Source organism: Eumetopias jubatus, unplaced genomic scaffold, assembly GCF_037043125.1.
Source record: "Eumetopias jubatus isolate StellerSeaLion01/CBP00866 unplaced genomic scaffold, mEumJub1_p1.0 scaffold_47, whole genome shotgun sequence".
Classification (NCBI taxonomy): domain Eukaryota; kingdom Metazoa; phylum Chordata; class Mammalia; order Carnivora; family Otariidae; genus Eumetopias; species Eumetopias jubatus.
This window is the reverse complement of record NW_028274853.1, coordinates 1109718-1127610: the sequence shown is the minus strand read 5'-3', so window position 1 is coordinate 1127610 and position 17893 is coordinate 1109718. Positions and strand designations below refer to the sequence as shown.

Genomic DNA, 17893 nt, shown 5'->3' with positions numbered 1-17893 from the left:
AAGACAGAGCCCAGCCCAGAGCCTCCCAGAGAAGCCGCAGCCAGGAAGGAGCCCTCCCCGGGACGTCTCCCCGACTGCAGTCCACCCGCTGGGTGCTCTGCACACAGTCTTTGCTCCTGGCCCCACACCAGGCTCTCGGGGCTCCTCCCTGTGGGGCCTGCCCCGACCCGTCCCCACACACCCACAGGCACCCCGCCCCAGGCTTCTCAGCCTCGAGCTCGGTCTCCGTGGGCTCCATTCCTGGAGCACAATCCAGTCAATGACCACCAGGGACAGTGGTCTGGGTGGTGTCGGAGGCCTTCCCCCGCAATCCCCAGCACCTGCTCCTGGGGACCCCTGTGGTGTCATGCCCCAGGTCCCAGAAATATCATGGCTGTCCGCCAGCCTCCTCCCGATTTCATCCGTGGTCTGCAAAGACAGGGACGGGTAGCCGGCCCAGAGGCATCACAGCCCTGCCCAGCCAGCCTCCCTGTCCCCCTGCCCTGTCCCCCTCCTGCTCCCAGATCAGACACATCTCTGCGTGCCCAGCCCTGCACGCGGTACAGTGACCCCCGCTCCAGGGCAATTGGGATAAACCCAGGGCAGAAGCTCGCATCCGCGCACACCCCGTCCCACCCAGCCACCCTTGACCTTGAACAAGACCTGCCCACTGGGTATCTGACCCCTCATCAGCCTGCTCTTGAATGGGGTTGGCCCACCCTACATGACCCCTCTTCACACACACACACACACACACACACACACACACACACACACGGGTAGGGACCTGGGGCTGCACAGGTGGATTAGACCCTGTGGGGCTGGGTGGCCGGCTCTGGGACTCCTGGTGTCACCTTGTGGTCTTTCCGACCAAACGGCCAGAGGCGGTGGGGAGCCCTGAAAGGACATCTTGAGACAGCATTTGCTGGGCGCGCTTTCTTCCGTCGGCAACCTCCGGATCTGGGAACGCAGCACGCGAACATCTTAGTTTCACTATCTGCAATGTAATGAGCTGGGCCGGGGGCTGTCTCTGGAATGTGGGTTCCTGGTTACCTGGGTTCCAAATTCTGATGGGCTCTGTTGTCAGGGAAGTGAGGTCACCATGGCCGGGGTCCCCTCACCCAACTTCCTCCTCAGACAAGAGCCCCAGCCGCGAGGGCCCCTCCCCCAGCTGTTCAATGCTGACCCCCCCCATGCCCCATCTATACAGTGACACCCTCCCACCCCACCCCACCCACAGCCCACGCAAGGCCTGGGTGCAGCCCTTGTGTGAGGACACAGAGCTGGGTTCAGCCTGGGCTCCTGCGCGTGCCCAGGGCTGTGACCCTCGACAGACCCTGTGCAGGCCCTTCTGCACTTGGGGTTTGGCCCCTCGACATGCTTCACTTAGCCGCTGAGGCAGAAATGCAGTCCTGTGCTGAGCCCTTCCTCCCAGCCTGCTGTGGCCTCGCCTGCTGTGGCCTCGGCGTGGCCGTGAGACGAGCGGGACGTGGCCGCCCTCGGTGAGAGGGGGACAATGGCAGCAGAGCCGGCACGAACCAGTCACGGACAGTCACCCCCCAAGGCGGGCGCAAGCTGCGGAGACCCCCGCCGCCCAGCAGGGCCGGCCTGCGCCACCTGACCCCATGCTGCCCAGACGGGAAAGCTAAGTACATTCATGTCGGTTCATAGCACAGAGATCCTGTGGGTGGTCCTTACGTGGTAGTAGCTGACTGATGCCATTCTACTGTGTTCTCCTCGGGTGGCCCTAACCGCACCAGCGAATTGCATCGCCAACTACATACTGGTGACTCCACGTGTCCGGCTCCCACATCTCTCTGTCCTCTGAACTCCAGCCCCCCACGTGGCATCTCCGTTTGGGGGTCCTGGGCTCCAAGCTCAGCCCCCGAGCCTGCCCAGGGCTCCCTGTCCTCGGACTGAACCTCCCTCCACGGCCTGTGCTCTCCCCCCCCCACCCTTCCCTCCGCTTCCACCACTCTGGGGTTTTTCACAAGTGGTCTCCTCTTCCGCGGAAGCCCACCCAACTTCCCTAACTACCTCTGTGCCTCAGCTCTCTTCCGAATGTCCCTTCCTCCGAGAAGCCCTCCCTGACCCCTCCTGCTCCACCCGGCGTGAGTCAGACCTGCCGTTGTTTTGCGCTCTCTCCAGACACTTCCCCGAGTCTGCGGTCGTGTGAAGGGCGGCTGCGCTGGTGCGAGCCTGTCCTGGCATCAGATCTCTGAAACTGAATTTGCCAGTTTGCCTCTCCCCGGCAGCTAGCACGTGCCTGGCCTGTCATGGGTGCTTGGAAATGTTGGGCGAATAAGTGGAAGACTTCCTGAGGAAGTGTAGGACGTCAGGGCCCACGGGGACTGGTGGCAGACGCGCTGTGGGACGCATACAGAAGGACGACATTGGTCCAAGAGACGTGGTCTACTTCCCAGCAGAGAAGTGTGGCAGACTCTTTCCCCCACGGAATCTGGAGGGCGTGGGCAGAATGGGTCCGGTCGGGCATCCTCCTGCCTGGCCAACACCTGCCCTCCTACCCCCTTCCTATCCCCATCTCTCCAAGATCATAAAGGATCCCGCTTGGGCTACGGCCATGGCCCTGGACTTCACCCCATCAGTGGCCTGGGGTATTCCAACGCGTCCCAATAGGCCATTGGCTGTGCAGACCTGCAGTCTTGAGCGATGTTCCCGGGGTCAAGGGGGACCGCGGGTGGAGCCCCGAGGGGACGGGTGGGTGGACGCTGGCTCTCAGGGCAGGATGGTGTGGGCACACGAGGCTGCAGGAGGGAGAGAAGCACTGAGCTCGACGGCATGGATGGGGGCCGGGCATGCTGTTGGCCTGCACGGGAGGGCCCGTGGCCGTCTGTTACCATCTTTGGGAGAACAGTCACACCGTTTGCGAGCTCCAAAATCTCCCATATGTCTACGAATTTTTTATGCTCGGGAAGCTGGACCTGCTCTGTCTGCCTGCAGTTGAAAGCAGAGTCACAAGGTCAGAGTCCCCAGCTCTGGCCCTCTGGGGCCGTCCCCGAGCCCGTGGCCACCGCAGCGCCCTCCGAGCTGGCAGGACAGAGAAGCCAGTGTGCTGCCAAGGGAGGGGGCAGTAGGTGGGTGATGGGGAGTGTGCCTCTGTCCCCTCTGTGCTCCGAGGTAGGGGGGTGTCCCCAGTGCAGTCCCAAGGCGGGCACCACACAGGGCCACTTGGGGAGGCCCCTCTGCTCACAGGACCCATGGGCCGGAGCCTGATGCCCCTCCCGCTGCGCTCCTGGCCACGCCCTCCTCCACGGAGACTCCAAGGGACCCCTCCGACCTCTCCGATGGCTGTCCTGCAGGCCTTGGTGCCCCGAAGTGGGTTTGTGCCCCCTTCCCCCCACCCCTCCCTGGACAGCAGCTCCCCGCCCACCCTCCCTTCACCACCTCCCCCTGCTCCCCCGATCCTGCCCTCAGCCCAGGGGGTCCCCTGCCTCCATGCAGAGGGTTAGTCCCACTCCGGGCCTGTTGCCCTCTGGGCTCCGCCCGTGCACTGGCCGCCCCCACTCAGCCCCGTGGCAGCCACACCAGAGACCCGCCCACCCGGTCCCCCCGTCCGGGCGCCGTGCTCCACCCGCCCACCTGGCCACCCGTTTGCTGTGTGTGTCCCGGCCCTGACCTCCTACCTCCCACTTCCTGACAGCCCGCAGCGCAAGGGCCGTGACAGGAACGGATGTGTGTTCGTGTCCCCCCAAATTCATCCATCAGAGCCCCAGAGGGATGGTGCGACATCTTGGGGCCTTGGGAGGTGTGTGAGGTTAGCTGGGTTCTCATGATGGGGTCAGTGCCCGTATAAGAAGAGGAAGACACCGGAGCCCTCTCCCCGACACTTGACATAGTGAAGAGGCGGCCATCTGCAAACCAGGAATGGGGACCTCCCCGGAATTCGCCAGGTCGGCGCGCTGAGCCGTGAGGATCAATGTCCATCGCTGGCGCCCGTGCGGTGCGGTCTGTAGTGCTCTGTCAGGGAGCCCGAGCTGAGGCAGGTGCTTCCATACCTTGCCCTCTGAGCTTGTCACCCCTCCGTCCCCCACCTGACCCACACCCCGCACGCCCCCTCCCCAGATTTTTCCACTGGACTCACTGAGGAGCAGCAGGGTCTTAGAGGTCCGGCCGGCCCGGCCCAGGTGCACGTAGACCACGCCGTAGCTGCAGTCGGTGGACAGCACGTGGAAGCCCTCGACCCCCTTCACTGGACCAGAAGAGAAGCGTGGGGCCGCCCGATCAGGCCTGCACAGCAGGGGCAACTGGGAAGGGTCAGGAGTCCCTCCCACACACCCAACCACCTTCCAGGCCTAGGCTGCGGGCACTTGCATGCTAGTGCGCTCTGGGACCGTGGCCTGGCTGCCTGCCCCGTGGGCCGCTGTCCCTCCCATCCACCCAGCCCTGGGACAGAGGAGCGGCCTCTCCCGGGCCTGTGGCCGTGAAGCCGGGGACACGCCCGCCCCCAGGTCTTTCTCTCCAGGCCCGGGCCTTCCTACGCACAAGTATTCCTGAACATCGCCTTTTTCCTATCTTTCCGCAGAATTAATGTGTGTGACTGACACCCCTGTGACCTGGGGGGGGGAGGCGGCAAGGCGGGAGCCCTTTGTTGGCTCTGGTTTCCTGGAATTTTCCAGTTTGGTGCAGGGTCAGTCCCACAGCTTAAGGGAAACCCTCGGAACACCCACTCTCTGCCGAGTGCTCCCGTGTACGTGGTGGCCTCTCCCAAAATCAGGCCTTAATTTTTAGGGGCAGGAAGGGTTTCGGGGCCGCAGAGATGGTCTGTCAGATGTGCAGGTGATCGTGGATCTGGCTCCCCCCGCCCCCGGCTCCCTTTCCCCTCTTGACAGGGAGATGTCTGGGCTGTTTGTGGTCAGGGCTCCGTGAAGAATGTGCTGGGCCCCCTCCCCGGTCCACTCACTGGCTGAAGGCAAGGACCACCTTCAGCTGGCCCGCTTTGTGGACCTCCAACATCGATGCCCCCAGCTTCCTCCTGTCTCTGCCTGGCAAGAATCTCTGGCCCTCAGAGGCGACAGCCAGAATGTACCAGAACCCTGAAAACTGTGGAGAGCGTGCTGACGTAGCTGCCCGTGCCAGGCTCCCAGCCGGGCCCTCAGGAACCCACCGGACACTGACATTGGCCTGAGGCCCAGGCCGGGTCCAGCACCAACAGGTCGGCACAGCCCCTGCACAGGGCCCCGGCTGCCCCTCTGGGCCTTGGCGGGCAGGTGCCGGGTGTGCTGGGGCCCCGAGGGCCGGGCTGTGCTTACCATGTGCTGGAATTCCCTTCCCGTGAAAGGCCTCCCCCTTCCTTCCAGCTCGGCCCTCGGCCCCATCCCTCTGACTTCCTGCCACAAACCCACATTCCCGGGGTGTCAGTTCCCACGGCCGCCTCCACTAGAACCTTCCACCTGCCAGCCATCTGGTTGTTCTGGAACACGCTCTGCTCGTTCGGCCTCTGCCCACCTAGCATCCCCGGGGCCCTGAGGCAGCACCTGCCTGGGGCCCTCGGCCCTCCCCCTTCTTGCATGGCCACCAGCTCCTCAGAGAGAGGCCAGGGCCTGAAACTCCTTCCGCCCTCGCGGCACTGCCCCCTGTTCCAGGATGGCCCTTTGGAGATTTTCAGGGAGTGATCTTCCAGCCACCACACACACTGCATGCCTGGCCCCGGTCGGCCTGGCTGTCAGCCTTGGGGAACGCAGGTGTGTGGCTCACCTTGTTCCAGTTGAGGTTGTGGGACTCCCTGGGTAGCTGTCCCTGCGGCCGGGACCCCGTAGCAGGCATAAGCGCCAAGACCAGCACACACGTCAGCCTCCCTGGTCCCATTGTCACCCTCCTTCCTCGGCCACCGGGGCACTGAGTTTAAGTCTCCCCACCCACCTGACCCTGCCGTGGGCGTCCAGCCAACCCAGAGCCTTGAGCCAGCCTGGGGTGGGTCAATGTGGGGGGAGAGGGGCTTTGGGACACAGGCGGGCGGCCTAGGGGCTCGGCCTGGCGGGTGCTGCCTGAATTTGAAGGCCATCGTGTTCCCCTGTGAGACCCCTGGGCCTCCCATCCTAGCCCCCGAGGAAGAGAGGCAAGCAGCCGGGAGGCATCCCTGTGAGTCACTTCATAGAGATATTTGCACGTGAGAAGCAGGACCACGGTGACGATGGGGCACAGAAGGCACCAGCGTGACAGCAGGGCTTTCCGTCCCGAGCAGGTGCTGCCGGACAGGGCTGCTGGGTGTGTGTGAGCGTGCCCACCCCTAGCCTGCACGCACCGCCCCCCTCCGTGAGTGATGGGCAGCCCCCAACCCAGCTTCCGCCATGACGTCAGGCACGGCCCCACCAGACCACAGGAGGAGCCACAGGCTCGGTCCCTCTGGAATCCTGCCCCCTGCCCTGGCCCCAATGCCCCAGGCCTGGGAAAGCCACACTCTTGTGCCCTGGACACTGTGGCACCCCAGCCGCGCACCCTGGTGGGCACCCACGCCCACTGCGTCAGCCCGCACCTGTCCAGACCCCCGAGGGTCTGCTCTAACTCAGACAGACAGTCCTCCCTCCAGCCCAGGGACTGTGGTGACCTCTGCTTGTGGAGCAGCTGCCCCCAGCCCAGCCCCCACTCAGGAGCCAAGACCCACGTCCACGTGCCCCCCCCCAGAGCTGGTTCTGGGCTGTATGGCCCAGCCCTCGGTGAGCCCCACGCCCACCTCCTCCCCCTGCACCGACCGGAGCCCCGAGAGGGCAGTGCCCCGTCTGACATTGCCGTCCGCCCTCGGCACAGAGGTGAGAGGCATCTGTAGGGCCTTGTGGGATCGTTTTATTTGGAACTGCCGTGAGTCCTGAGAGCAGCCCGCCCCACACCAAGCTCCCAGGCGGCTGAGCAAGGAGGCCAGCGCCTGGCCAGCCTCACAGGACTCGGCGGGCACAGTCCCACCGGGAGGTCGATGCATTCACTGAAACCCAAGCAGAGCGTTGCAGGACCCCAGATTCACCTTGAGGGTGTCAGCCCCGTCCCGGGCCCCGGGCCTTCTCGGGGCAGAGCTCTGGGGTGTAGGATCTGGGGTGATGCTCAGGAGGACAGCTGACCTGGAAAGCCTTGTGCGCACAGGTGACTGGGTGGGAAGAAGACTTGTGAGGGTGGGCACCCAGGACACACCGCGGCCACCCCGCTCTGCCCACGGCCTCGCCCGAGACAGGGCCGGCCCTGCAGGCCTGGCTTTGGGCAGGAGCAGGGGACTCCGTGTAGAGCGCCCCACCCCCACCCTGCCTGACTCCCTGAGGCTCGGAGGGACCCCGAGACCCACAGAAGTCAGCCAGGGGCCCGTGGGCATCGGGTGACACTCACGGTCCGGCCTCAATGTGGCCTGCTGCTGAGACAGGAAGCCCAGGACTGGCTCCACCTAGCAAAGAGGTGCAGGGCCTCCTGGCTGGCCAGCTCTGTCCGGCCTGTGGGGCGGGAGGGGAGCCCTCACTACGTGTGCCCCGTGCCCCAGCCACCCCTCCTGCAGGGGGCCGAAGGGCAGGGATGCTGCTCTGGGACCCTGGAGGCCCGGGGCTCAGCACAGTCAGCGGGAGGTTGCCCAGCGTGGCCGCCCGTGGCAGGGAGTTCGTGGGGCCGGCCCGTGGTGTCCACCACTTACTGTACAGCTCCACGGTGTTGAACGCCTCGTCCTTGAACTCTAGCTGGGTGAACACAATGGCGTAGTCCCTGAAGTTGGTGCCCAGCCCCAAGTAGTCCAATACTCCTAGGCCTAGGAAATACGTGCACCCCCCAGGGCGGAGCATCAGACCTCACGAGAGGCCCCCCCGGAAAGCATTGTCCCATTGACCCCAGAGCCAGCACACAGAGGGCCTCAGGGACAGATGCCCGGCGAGTGCCTGTCCCAACTCATGCCGGGGGAACCCTCCACCGATCATGTCCCCTCGGGGGCACCACCCCCGACGGAGGCCCAGGGTCACCGCGGGGCACGCCAGGGTGAGCCCTCTGTCTTCCAAACTCTGATAATAAAATCTTTTTAACATTAAAAAAAAAAAAGAATGTTTTCCAGTGTGTGTCTTTCAAGGATGAGTGCGTCTCATCTAAGCTCTCTCAACTGTCGGCAAGCAGTTGTTACTAGTGTTCCCTTAAAATGCTTTCAGTTTCTGAATTATTCTGGTGTCAGCCCTCCTCTTCCGTTCCTGATTTTAGAGTCTTTGTGCCTCTCCCCTTCCCTCTCTCTGCCCCACCGCACCTTCTGAGTTTGGTCAGTCAGCTACTGCTTTATGCACTTGTGGTGCTCTTCCCAAAGGACTCGCGTTCGGTTTCACGCTTTTGTCCTTTTCTTGGTATTGTAGGTTCTTAGGGTCAAAATTTAAGCACCGACTTGAGATTTTTTCTATTCCTATCCAGGCATTTACCGTCTAAGTTTCCCTCCAAACAGGACTTTGGTTCCATCCCATGAATGTTGGCCTGTGGTACTCTCCTTTCCATGCAGCTCAGCAGACACGTCTCGGCCCCGCCGGTTATTGAGAGGCCTGCTGCTTCGTCCGCACGTGGTTGTGGGGCTCCCGAAGTGCCTCGTCGCTGCCCTTCTCACCTCGCTCCCTGTGGTGGGAGCGCGTGCTTCGTGTGAGAGCGATTCTCTTCAATGCTTCGCTCCTCGTTTTGTGACCGAGCACTTTTTGCACCTTGCAGGATGTTCCGTGTCCCGCTGAGGACGGTGTGCATTTTGCCGTGTGCAGCACCGAGTGTGGTGGGTGCTGTCGGGCGGTCTAATCGGTAACCCCGCTGGCTGCTGGGGGGGGCTTACATGCAGCACTGTGCGCAGTGACGCCCTCCTGCCACTGTTGGTGGGAATGCAAGCTGGTGCAACCACTCTGGAAAACAGTATGGAGGTTCCTCAAACAGTTGAAAATAGAGCTACCATATGATCCAGCAATTGCACTACTGGGTATTTATCACAAAGATACAAATGTAGGTATCCGAAGGGGTACGTGCACCCCAACGTTTATAGCAGCAATGTCCACAATACCCAAACTGTGGAAAGAGCCAAGATGTCCATCGACAGATGAATGGATAAAGAAGATGTGGTTCATATATACAATGGAATATTATGCAGCCATCAAAAGGAATGAGATCTTGCCATCTGCAATGACGTGGATGGAACTGGAGGGTGTTATGCTGAGCGAAATAAGTCAGTCAGAGAAAGACATGTATCATATGACCTCACTGATATGAGGAATTCTTAATCTCAGGAAACAAACTGAGGGTTGCTGGAGAGGGTTGGGGTGGGAGGGATGGGGTGGCTGGGTGATGGACATTGGGGAGGGTATGTGCTATGGTGAGCGCTGTGAATTGTGCAAGACAGTTGAATCACAGACCTGTACTTCTGAAACAAATAATGCAATATATGTTAAGAAAAAAAAAAAGAAGGAGATAGCAGGAGGGAAAGAATGAAGGGGGCAAACTGGAGGGGGAGACGAACCATGAGAGACGATGGACTCTGAAAAACAAACTGAGGGTTCTAGAGGGGAGGGCGGTGGGGGGATGGGTCAGCCTGGTGATGGGTATTAAGGAGGGCACATTCTGCGTGGAGCACTGGGTGTTATGCACAAACAATGAATCATGGAACACTACACCAAAAACTAATGATGTAATGTATGGTGATTAACAGAACAATAAAAAAATTTAAAGAGAAAAAAATACTATTTATTTCACAGTCAGAAATGCAAGGCAGAAGGAACTTGGGTATTACCTGATAAACCTCTCATCATTTTAGACATTAAGAAAATGGGTGACCATGTGTCTAGGTCATATAATTAAAAATTGGCCAAAGCAGACTAGATTTTGGGTTTCCTGACTTCCAACACACAGGTCTTCTCCTTGACCACATGAGGCTTCCGTCTCATTTCCCCTTTTCCACCTTCTCCTCACTGGTGAGAGCTCAGGTCATATAAATATCATTTATCCTGCGAAGCCCACTTCAACTCACCTACACAAACTGTCTGCTTCCTCTTCTGTTCCCCCACCCATCTTAGCCCCCTTTGTATCCCAAGAGACAAGTAGTGCCTGGCACATAGTAGGTGGTAAATAAACGTTTGCTGAATTAATAAAACTGCAAATACAGAATAGCAATCAAATTTCAAGCAACATCATTTAATTACTTTGCTATCAATATAGCTTTGAACAAAAGCACTCATTTGATATAAAGGTTGTGATAGGATTATTGATAGGATTATATTTTTTAAAACAAACATATAAAGATTTTCATTTTAAATATCAACAGTTAAATGTGATTTAGAATTAATGAATTCAATGTATTATCATTCGAAGAAAACTTTTTATAAGAATAAATTTAACTTTTACCTTTCAAAATGAAAATTAAACTGCTAAAATACTAAATGATCAGCAATTTAAATACAAATATAAATACCTGCTTTTCTGAAGTCTTAAGAAATACCATGTCCAATGGAATTCTTTGATTCTGCAGAGAGTAATATAAAACACTAATTATCTATATGCAAGTTTATAAAGTAATACCATTCTATTACAAAGTAGAAATAGCTAGTAAAAACAACTAAAAAAAGTTATAATTAAAATTTATACTGAAGCAATTAACATTAAAAATTTGTTTTAACAATTTGTATAATTTATATTTAAATTCATTTTTTAGTTGGACTTTTTTTTTTTAAAGATTTTATTTATTTATTTGAGAGAGAGAGCATGAGAGAGAGCATGAGAGGGAAGAGGGTCAGAGGGAGAAGCAGACTCCCTGCCGAGCAGGGAGCCTGATGCGGGACTCGATCCTGGGACTCCAGGATCATGACCTGAGCCGAAGGCAGTTGCTTAACCAACTGAGCCACCCAGGCGCCCTTTAGTTGGACTTTTTAACGATTCTTTCCCGTTAACAAACCATGAAAACAGCATTTATGATGACTTGAAAACGTCTCCATTTCTGAAAAATGTTAAATATTGCCTTTTCTGTGGCCTCTTTAACTGAACTCATACATACAATATAGCAGTTTTTGCCCTATAATAAATTATGTCCTCCCTACTAGACTAACCCTCGAGAGTGAGAATAGGATTCTTCCAAAGCCTAACACAAAACAAAACACATCATAAATAAAACACTTACTGAATGTTGAATAAATGAATAAATGTACAACTGAGCAGACAAAAAAGTCAACCCTATAAATTTGAGAGATATTCTTTTATAAAGCAGAAAAGGACAAAAACTCAAAGGGACTTACAGCATATAAACTTAGACAAGTATTTGCTATTCGTGCATTTATTTAATCATTACTAATAATTTTGTCAATTGGAAAAGCTGTATCAAACTAAAGGAAAAATATATAATAAGAACACAATTTCATGAAGTACTTATATTTTTGGAGACCTAAGTAAAGATTTACCCACACATGAAAAAGAAATGGATTACCTGTCAGTAAGCAAGCAATAAAAACAAATATAAGTCGTTAAAGGTGAAAACGATATGTTGTGGGATAAAGCTACCTTTTTCTAACATGAATAAAGAAAGGTCAATTATTAAGATCTAAAGAACTCTTAGGTCAAAAAAGAAATCACAATGGAAATTAGAAAATATTTTTAACTGAATGATAATAAAAACTCAACGCAGCAACGTGTGTGAAACCATTCTGCCAGAGCCAAAAGAAAATGTTAAGAGGAAAATATTCACAATTCAATGCATACAATATATAAAGGAAGCTAAAAATACGAGCTAAATGTCCACTTGAAAGCAGGGGCAGGGGGAGCCAATGAACCCCAAAGAAAGTACAAGGATGTAAGCAAATATAAACACAGAAATTAATGACCTAGAAAACAAGTATAGAAATAGAAGTAATGACAAGCAAGAAAGTATTTTTTAAATACGCCCATTTCAGCAATAAGAAAAACTAAGGTGAGACTATAACTAACAAAAGGCAAGTTCTCTAAACGAAAACTATCAAACATTATTGAAAGAAGTTAAATAAAACCTAAACACACAGAATACATCATTCTCCAAAATCAGAATCTAAAGAGGTCATGTGCCCATCAACTGGTAATATGTATTTAACACAAACCCAATCAAAATCGTAACATGTTTTTTGAGAGGAATTGACAAGGTATTCCTAATATTTAGAGGGAAATGCCAAGGCCAAGAATGAACAAGACAAATGTGAGAAACGTGGAAGGTGGATTCCACAATATAACAAAACTAAAATATTAAAGTAGAGCAATGAAGACAAGATGGTATTCCTCTAAGATAGATAATTATACCAATGGGAACACAGAGACTCCAGAAGGGAGGCCCAGATAAGAATGGACACTAGATTAATGAGAAAGGCGCTCCTGCAGACCAACGAGGACACTGTGGTCTTCTCAATAAACAGTACTGAGAAACTAATTTATTAGGTATCTATAGGAGATGACAGGAGCTAATAAATACTAAAGCTCTGTATCAATCAAAACATAAGAATATATTCCAAATGATTTCTGCTTCTAAATGTCAAAGTCAAAACTATAAAGCCCTAAAAGATATTACAGATATTTTCACAACTTTTTGGCAGAGTCATTTCTTCCCCACCAACCCTAACAAGATTCCTCCTTCTCCACAAACAAAAATTTAAAAAACAAAACAAAAATCCCCAACTAACTCCAAATGAAAAGATTAATAAAGTGGACTTAATCAAAATTAGGAACATCTCTTCAACAAGGCACACCAGGGAGGAAAAAATAATTGCAACATATAACTAATAAGAAACTCCCAGCCAGAATACACAATGGCCCATAAACAGTTAATAAAAGAAGAGATAACTTAGAAGAAAAATGGCAAGGGATTTTAACAGGCTCTTCCCAAATAAGAAAGATTCCCCAAATCCTATGAAAAGGTATCCAACTTATTTTTCGAGAAAATGCATGTTAAAACCACAACTACTACATAAATATTGGAAATGCTAAGTTAAAAAGGCTGACAATGCCAAGTGTCAGCAAACATGTGAAGCAACAGGAAGTCTTCCACACGCTCATTACAGTATAATTGGATACATTACCTTGCAAAATCATTTGCAGTATCTACTGAAGTGGAACATCGCACAATCCAAAACCCAACAATTCCACTCTTTAGGTATATAAACACTAGCAATGTGTGCCAACTGAGTCAAGTATGACATGGAATTATCATTTCTAATAGGCAAGACTAATAAGCTACCCAAATATCCAGCAACAGTAGAATGGATAAAAGACATACTACGTAACAACAAAATGAATGAATTACGGCTACCCACAACAAAATGGGAGAATCTCACCAACAGTACCGGGTCCAAAAAAAAAAAAAAAAAAAAAGACCACTCACCTAAATATACCCCTCTACCCCATGGAGTTTTCTAGACACCCATGTTGAAAAGCAATTAACCACAAATTTAAGGCTTTGTTTCTGAACTTTCAATTCTGAATTTTTGCGAGTTCTATGCTGTCTAGAATATTCTAACATTGAATAAAGTTTTGAAAGGGAAAAGTGTGAATAGTAAAATTCTATTCATCTTTTTCAAAACCGTTTTTCACTATTCTGGGTCCCTTGTGTTTCCATATAATTTTAAAATCAGCTTGTCAATTTCTGCAAAAAAGTCAGCTGGGATGTTGAGAGGGATAGCACAGAATATGTAGATCAATTTGGGGACTACTGCCATTTTAACAATATTAATACTTCTAATCCATGGTATCTAGGATGTCTTTCCATTTACTTAGGTCTCCTTTAGTATATTTTGACACTGTTTTGTAGTTGTCAAAGTACAAGTGTTGCACTTTTGTTGCTTATTCTTAACAATTATTTTATTTATAAGTGTTTTATTCTTTTTAATGTTATCATAATGGAATTTTTTTCTTAAAAAATCACTTGAGCCTTTGGGTGTGTCTATTTCTGGGTTCTCCACACCATTCCACTGATCTTTATTTCTTCTTACACACTGTGTTGGTAAATAAAGCTAGGTAGTATGCCTTAACATCAGGAAGTGACCCTTCTCACTCTATTCTCCTTATGAAGGCCGATTTTGCCATTTTAGCCTTGACAAATTAGTTTTAGAATAAGCTTAGTCTAAAAAAGTAAAAACAAAAAACAAAACTTCGGGGCACCTGGGTGGCTCAGTTGTTAAGCATCTGCCTTCGGCTCAGGTCATGCTCTCAGGGTCCTGGGATCGAGCCCCGCGTCAGGCTCCCTGCTCCATGGGGAGCCTGCTTCTCCCTCTCCCACTCCCCCTGCTTGTGTTCCCTCTCTCGCTGTCTCTCTCTCTCTGTCAAATAAATAAATAAAATCTCTTAAAAAAAATAAAACCTCGCTGAGATTTTAATGGGAACTGTATTAAACCTATATTCAACTTTAGGAAAACTGGAATTTTATAGTGTCTTTGATTACTTTCATGAACACAGTTATTTTCAGCATACCTAAGATTTTGTTTTCATTAGTACTGCCTATAAGAGTACTTCATTTTTAATTTCAGTTTCCACATGTTGGAAATGGGATTGGTATTTGAGTGGTGATCTTATAATTGGCCACTTCGCTGAACCTATTCATTATCATTAGTTCCAGGTTTTTCATCAGTTCCTTGGGATTGTCTATATACACAATCGTGTCGTCTGCAAATGGGGACATTTTTAGTTCTTCCTTTCCAATCTGAATTCCTTTAATTTCCTTTACTTGCCTTATTCTATGTAGCTAGAAATGTCAGTTAAATAACAGTGGTTAAGAACAAACATCCTTGACTTACTCCCAGTCTGAAAGGAGAGGCATTCAGAATTTCACTGTGAAGTATGATGTTGGCTCTATGTTTTTACAGATGCCCTTTAAATATAATTAAGGTAATTACCATCTAATCCAAACTGTGGATAGTTTTTATCATGAATGGGTGTTGGATGTAGTCACATGTTGATATGATCCTATAATTTTCTTTTAACCTGTTCATAGAGTGGATTACACTGGGTGATTTTAGAATGTCGGAATGGGCCTTAAGTACCTGGAATAACCTCCACATCATCATGATGTCGAATTTTCTATCTATATTGCGGATATCAACAGGCAATTATTTTCTTAAAGAATTTTTTGTGTGTCTCTATTCACAAGGGATATTTGTTTTCTCTTGTTGTGCTGTCTTTCTCTTGTGCTGACAGGAGGATAGTAACTGGACTCCTAACACGAGCCTGGGCAGTGTTCCATCCTCAACTATATTCTGGAAACTACTGTGTAAAAATGACACTAGTCTTCTTTAAAAGTCTCAAGGAATTCTTCATGGAAAACATCTGGACCTAGATATTTCCTTCCTGGAGATTTTAAATTGCTAAGTCCATTTCCTTACTGTTTGTAGAACCATTCATACGATCTGTTTAATTCTGACCGAGTTTGGATAGGCTGTGGTTTGGGAAGAATCGGTCCATCTCATCTAAGCTGGGGTACAGCTGTCGGTGGCGTATTCCGCAATGACCCTTTCAATGGCTCGGGACCAGCAGTAATGTCCCCTCTGTCATCCCTGAGATTGGTGAATGCTTTTGCTTTCACTGATTTACTATCTTGTCTTCCTATTCTCTGTTTCACTGATCTGCTCTGATATTTATTTCCTTTCTTCTGCATGCACTGGTTTAATTCTGCTCTTCTTCTTCTAGTTTCCTGAGTGAGGAACTTGCATTATTAATTTGAGATCTTGAGTCGGCACTGACTGCTATGAAATTCCCTCTCAGCACTGCTTCTCCCTCTCCCTCTGCCCCTCCCCACCTCAGGCTCACTCTTTCGCTCTCAAATAAATGGATAAAATCTTTAAAAAAAAAAAAAGAAAGAAAGATGCAACCACTGGGGGGAACTGGGTGAAGGATAAGCAGGACCCCTCTATACTAAGTTTGCAATTTCCTGTAAAGCTATAATTATTTCAAAAGAAAAGGTTTTTTTTTAAGATTTTATTTACTGAGAGAGAGGGGGGAGTGAGAGAGCAGGAGCAGGGGAGAGGGGCACGGGTAGAGGGAGAAGCAGGCTCCTGATGTGGGACTGGATCCCAGAACCCTGGGATCATGACATGAGCTGAAAGCAGAAGCTTAACCAACCGAGCCACCCAGGCGCCCCCAGAAAGGTTTTTTTTTTTTTAAATAAAACAAAGTAAAAGGATGAAAATTATATACCATGCAAATACTAATCAAAGACAGCTGGGAGAGAGAGAGAGAGCAAAAGAGAGAGACAAACCCAGAAACAAGTCTTAATAACAGAGGACAGACTGACGCTCACCAGAGGGAGGTGGGTGGGGGAGGGAAACAGGTGAAGGGGATGAAGGAGGGCACTTGTGTTAAGCACAGGGTGACGTATGGAAACCTGAAGCTGATATAACGCCGCATGTCAACTAACTGGAATTAAAATAAAGAAATAAAAATAAAGAAAGCTGGTATCATTTCATTGAAGATAGACATTATGAGCCCACAGAGAAGAAATATTATCAGATAAAGATCAATCCAACAGTGAGTTAGTAACCCTACACTCGCATCATCTAATAACATACTCTAAAATATATAAAGCAAAACTGACATAATTTAAAGCAGTAGACACATCCTCAAAGATGTTGAGACTCACACAAGTTTCTCAGTAACTGATAAGTAAACTTCGAATATGAATACAGAAGATTCAAACAAGACTATTAACAAATTAATCAAATAAATGGATTTGAATTTAATTAAAAGAGAACATTCATGATTTCAGAATAAAGCTTATCCCTGCTAATTTTGAAAATTAATCTGATTTATTCCCACTTGGATTTCTAATGCTTCTGAAACAAATCTTTCAGAAAATGAATAGTGTATGGTTCCTTTTCAGTGACCTAACTACAGGAAATGATTGAGTGGCTTTCACAAATAATTCTTCATTTAATGCTACATGTTTATTTGCATGCTTTTTCTTATAAATATTATTCAACTAACAGGTTAAATCCCACTCCCAGGAGTAGGCCAGGAGCTAAGCAAGACAGACGTCACTGTAAGAAGAACTGAGTGTGCAGCCTGAGAGGAACTGAGCCTCCTCACTTGTATTGATAAAGGCTGCTGACTCGGGAGCTTGGGCATTAGAACTGGTTATGAAGATAAATTGTAGCATCCCAGTTCCCTGGGATCTTCAAAACACACACGCGCGCACACACACACACACACACACACACACACACACACACACAGACATCCAGAGGCAGCAGGCTGGGTAAGTTTTGAGATCCCAGACTTTAACTTTTTTTTTTCAATGTGATCAGTATAACTTTTCTTTCTTTCTTTCTTTTTTTTAATTAACATATAATGTATTATTTGTTTCAGAGGTATAGGTCTGTGATTCAACAGTCTTGCACAATTCACAGCGCTCACCATAGAACATACCTCCCTCCCCAATGTCCATCACCCAGCCACCCCATCCCTCCCACTCCCACCACTCCAGCAACAGCTCCGTTTGTTTCCTGAGGTTAAGAGTCTCTTACGGTTTGTCTCCCTCTCTGGTTTCGTCTTGTTTCATTTTTCCCTCCCTTCCCCTATGATTCTCTGCCAGACTTTAACTTTTAAAACAACCAAATGAACAAATCAATCCTCATATTCTTTTTAAAGATTGATTTATTTATTTGAGAGAGCGAGTAGGGGGAGGGGCAAAGGGAGAGAGAGAGGGAGAACCTCAAGCAGACTCCCCACTGAGCATGGAGCCCGACATGGGGCTCCATCCCACCACCCTGAGATCATGACCTGAGCCAAAATCAGGAGGAGTCAGACACTTAACCGACTGAGCCACCCAGGAGCCCCATCAAACCCCATATTGTAACGATACAGTGACAGGACAGAAAGTGAAGAGAGTACCAACTGCCCTGTGAATGTAGACAGTGTGGACGGTATGTATCATTTAGCCCAAACACTTACTCTGTCCTCAGTCCACACGAAATTGTTATTTTTTGCATTGCAA

General features: G+C 50.2%; 1 protein-coding gene across 1 annotated transcript; it reads right to left on the bottom strand.

Moving 5' to 3' along the window:
- Positions 1-2573: 2573 nt before the first annotated feature.
- Positions 2574-5805, bottom strand: LOC148161872 (epididymal-specific lipocalin-10-like). Its single transcript, XM_088020522.1, has 5 exons — positions 5695-5805; positions 4901-5040; positions 4483-4553; positions 3996-4189; positions 2574-2840 (listed from the first exon to the last, which is right to left on the bottom strand). Exons 1-5 carry the CDS (start codon positions 5803-5805, stop codon positions 2574-2576), a joined length of 783 nt encoding a protein of 260 aa, XP_087876648.1.
- Between the last annotated feature and the right edge of the window lie 12088 nt (positions 5806-17893).

What these genes read in the sequence shown, in the direction of transcription:
- LOC148161872 (XM_088020522.1), bottom strand. Translation starts at nt 5,805, where the DNA reads ATGGGACCAGGGAGGCTGACGTGTGTGCTGGTCTTGGCGCTTATGCCT. An exon ending in ACAACCTCAACTGGAACAAG is followed by an intron (nt 5,041 to 5,694) that starts GTGAGCCACACA and finishes CGCTCTCCACAG; the next exon opens with TTTTCAGGGTTCTGGTACAT. An exon ending in GTGGTCCTTGCCTTCAGCCA is followed by an intron (nt 4,554 to 4,900) that starts GTGAGTGGACCG and finishes TCCCCCCCCCAG; the next exon opens with GTCACAGGGGTGTCAGTCAC.